The 3,881-nt window shown below is 36.6% G+C and overlaps 1 protein-coding gene across 1 annotated transcript in view; it reads left to right on the top strand.

Moving 5' to 3' along the window:
- LOC130048556 (uncharacterized) overlaps positions 1-239 on the top strand; it is an 8,063-nt gene extending 7,824 nt beyond the window's left edge. Inside the window, exon 7 of the mRNA XM_056145430.1 lies at positions 159-239. Within this exon, the coding sequence (XP_056001405.1) occupies positions 159-239 (81 nt within the window). The remainder of the gene's footprint in view (positions 1-158) is intronic.
- The last annotated feature ends 3,642 nt before the right edge of the window (positions 240-3,881 follow it).

Raw genomic sequence — 3,881 nt, 5'->3', positions numbered from 1 at the left:
GTTTCTGTGGACAAACACACAAACCAAAAACTATATGCCTCGAATCTTTCATTTCTGGAGCATGAAAATATAAAGGAACAGAGACATATTACTTAAGAGATCAAAATTACGATAACATATTTTACAACCAGTGTTAATGATGTTTTGTACATTTGAAGGTTCCAAATCTGCTGACGGAACTTGTGAATAGAATAGCAGAGGACGGTAACGAGAGGAGCTGTGTCATATTAAAAAATTAACTTGAAAGAGACTTTGATTTATATAATAATGTACAATGAATGAGTATGTTACTTTTTATTCATCTTCCCTCTTACGCATTGTATTTCTAGAGTATTCAGCAAATGGATTGACAATTTTCAACCAGTGAGATGCGTTATAATCATTGTTCTCGACAAAAATGACAGATTAAAAAACATCACACTATTTATTCTAATGGACTTCGAAAACTTTTTTTCATTTTTCCAATCCTCACTGCACCGTCATCTTGAATACCTTTCTAACTGTAATATTAAACATTTATTAAATGTCTGATCAGTCGATATACCTGAATATTTTTCCGGAGGTGCTGGGAATAACTCAATGTCTTCTTTTGCTCCAGGTCAGCGGCCGCGAGCAATAGAATACATGATACCCAAGAGCTTGTTCTGCATATGATCAGTTTTTAAATCGAAGCAGGCTACTGAAAAACAAGTTACATGGGTTTCAACAGTGTCGTTTAAAATCAGCATTTTCTATGGTCGTTATAACAAATGAATATAATTTGCCAATGCAACCTGCCATTGGGTCAAATGTTGTACATGTATGACGTGTTTCTTGCCAATTGTTTCGCTGTTCTTGCATACTGATTTTGACTATGGATTACTCCGTTTACCTGATTAAGATATAGGGCTCACGACAGATGTGAATGGTCGACTGGGATGCTTACTCCTTTTAGGCACCTGATTCCACTTCTGGTATGTTCAGGGACCTGTGTTTGCCCAACTTTTAATTTGGTATTCCCGATAGTTCTGAGATTGATCGCTGTTCGTTATTTTGGACTTTTTATTGAGCTGTTACCAGTAGCGAGAAGAAATCTGAAACTGTTCTGGTCTATTGAGTGATGGACAATGATTGATTGTTTATGGTTTTACTTTGTTTTGGAATTACTTCAGCATTTTTACGGTGGTTAATTACTGTATTTAAATTATGTTCGGTTGTGAGAGTTGGAGTTTCCATGACTGCCCCTAGTGAGCCTTCTCTAAGGTCTTTTTCGAAAATCAGGGAAATTATCTTTTTCGTGCCAAGGGGGTTGTGATCCTTAACACAGGACACCCCTTTAACGTTCCATCCGTCAGACATGAAAGTTAAAAATATATACTGTGGTAAACAGGTAAAATGCATAATCCTTTCGTGTATATAAGAAGTTGTATTATAAAAGAATTAGTTTTTTTTTTACAAATTGAAACTGACACACAACAAACGTTAATCCACACGAAATCGTGTTCACTACAAAAGCGACGAAATTAAATACGTTTACAGTACTTGAATAGTTCATACAGATAATGTACAGAAAAATAGGAGAAAAAAATACATAATCGGTTAGCATTTTGTTATTAATAGTATTTATGTAACAATCTCGATTGAAGTCAGCATTTCGCAAATTCTATGGCCGTTATAACGATCTAGTTCGTCAATACAACCTATCATTGGGTCAAATGCTGTCTTACGTGTTTCATACCGATTGTTAGGCCGTTCTTGGCACACTGATTTTAACTACGGATAACTCCGTTTACCTGATCAGGATATAGGGCTCACGGCGGGTGTACCTGGTCGACAGTGGATGCATACTCCTCCTAGGCATCTGATCCTACCTCTTGTGTGTCCATATTGTATTGGCAAACTATATCGTTATAAGGACCATAGAATTTGCAAAATGCTGACTTTAAACGAGACTGTTGAAACCCCTGTACCATCAACTTGTTTGTCAGTAGCTTGCCTCAATTTAAAAAATCGCCATAAGCAGATCAAGCTCTTGCGTAACGAATCAGTTGAGAGATATAAACTCCATATGCAGGTGATAATGGAACATTGCCACATATATATGGGAAGTTGACGATGGAGAAGCTGAAATCAACCCGTTTGTCATAAAGTTGAGTTGTTAATTTTGCCGTTAATGTCTACTTTCAATAAAATATCCAAGTATTGAAGCAGAAGTGGACGAGTGACTCTGTGGTGTCTTTTATTTCGAGCTCGCTGGGATATATCGAATCGACATACATGTATGAATGAAAGTTATTATTGTTAATAGACAAAACGTCGTCGATATATCTAAATGTCGAATTGAAGGCCACAAGATATTTTTTCTTCTCACGTAGACGTTTCTGAATAAATTATGCTTCATATGAAAATAAAAACAGCTCAGCTAACAAAGGAGCTCAATTCGTGCCCATGGTAATTCTGACAGACTGTTGGAAGACCTGATCACCAAAGACCACGAAGACATTGTCAATGAGGAACTCTAGCATATTTTTTTTAATTTCAACTTCAGAATACTTGTGTATGGAATAAGAGTGGTGTTTAAGAAAGTATTTTTTTTGGATGACTGATCACTAGATATGAATATTTCCGTTTGATGAAGAAGCAATGTCTATGATGTCAAAAAGTCTAGTCTTTAATTTATCGTGAGGAATGGTCGTGTAAAGTGTTGAAAAGTAATAGATTTTGATGTTGTTGATTTGAGAAACGTTTTGCGATTTCAAGTTAACTAAAAGTTCTCTAGAATTTTTGAGAATCCACATTTGATTTACACCACTTCTGGCATATGTAGTCGCACAATAAGTTTGAAGTTTCTCCTCCACAGCTGTTAATATTTTCGTGAAGAGCAAAGATAGGGGCTTGGTATAGCATTTACTGGATCCAGCGATGTATCTTTGTTTGTAAGAGTTTTTATGTAGTTTAGGAATCAAGTATAGGTACGGTAACTCATATTCATTCGACCCACCGACTGGGATACCAAATCTGCCTAAAATTTAAGCATAGTTTTGAAGAATTCATCTTTTGAGAAGACATTTGGAGTATAAGTACGATTAACAAACGTGGAGTTAAGTTCGTCTAAAATACAGTTGTAATAATGAGCCTTACAATGTGATGAAAGAACCCATAAAATCGATATTAGTAAGTACGAAAAGCATCGTTTTATTGATTAGTTAAGAGTTTAACACTGAATTCGGCTCGTAAGTATTTTAAAATTGGCCCGAAAATGCTGCCTCCAGCTGGAGGTGGCGACATTTCCAGTTTATGTACATGTAATGGTGCTGGTTCTGACGTTTTCCTGGAACGGTATATATCAAAATCATAAAAAAAGCCAGGAAAACGGCAGATATTTCGGACTACCCCAAGGAATTAATGGATGAACAGACAGAGGACCTCACAACACTTCTCTATACCATAATACATCAATATTTCGCAAATTCTATGGTCGTTATAACGATCTAGTTTGCCAATACAACCTATCATTGGGTCAAATGCTGTCTGGCTAGTTTCATTCAGATTGTTAGGCTGTTCATGGCACACTAATTTGACTACGGATAACTCCGTTTACCTGATCAAGATATAGGGCTCTGAGCGGGTGTGACCGGTCGATAGGGGATGTTTACTCCTCCTAGGCACCTGAACCTACCTCTGGTTTGGCCAGGGATCTGTGTTTGCCCAACTATCTATTTTGTATTGCTTATGGGATTCATGAGATTGATCACTGTTCGTTGTCTTCACCTTTCATCAAATCTTCGATGATTTAATATGAGTATCAAGTTTGATTATTTTAGCATTATTACAACTTCGCAAACCAAGTGTCCAATTTGCTCGCGGAGTTTGATTCTCCTCGCCTTACTACAGTCTTTATG

Source organism: Ostrea edulis, chromosome 1 (genome assembly GCF_947568905.1).
Source record: "Ostrea edulis chromosome 1, xbOstEdul1.1, whole genome shotgun sequence".
Lineage (NCBI taxonomy): Eukaryota > Metazoa > Mollusca > Bivalvia > Ostreida > Ostreidae > Ostrea > Ostrea edulis.
This window is presented reverse-complemented; position numbering and strand designations above follow the sequence as displayed.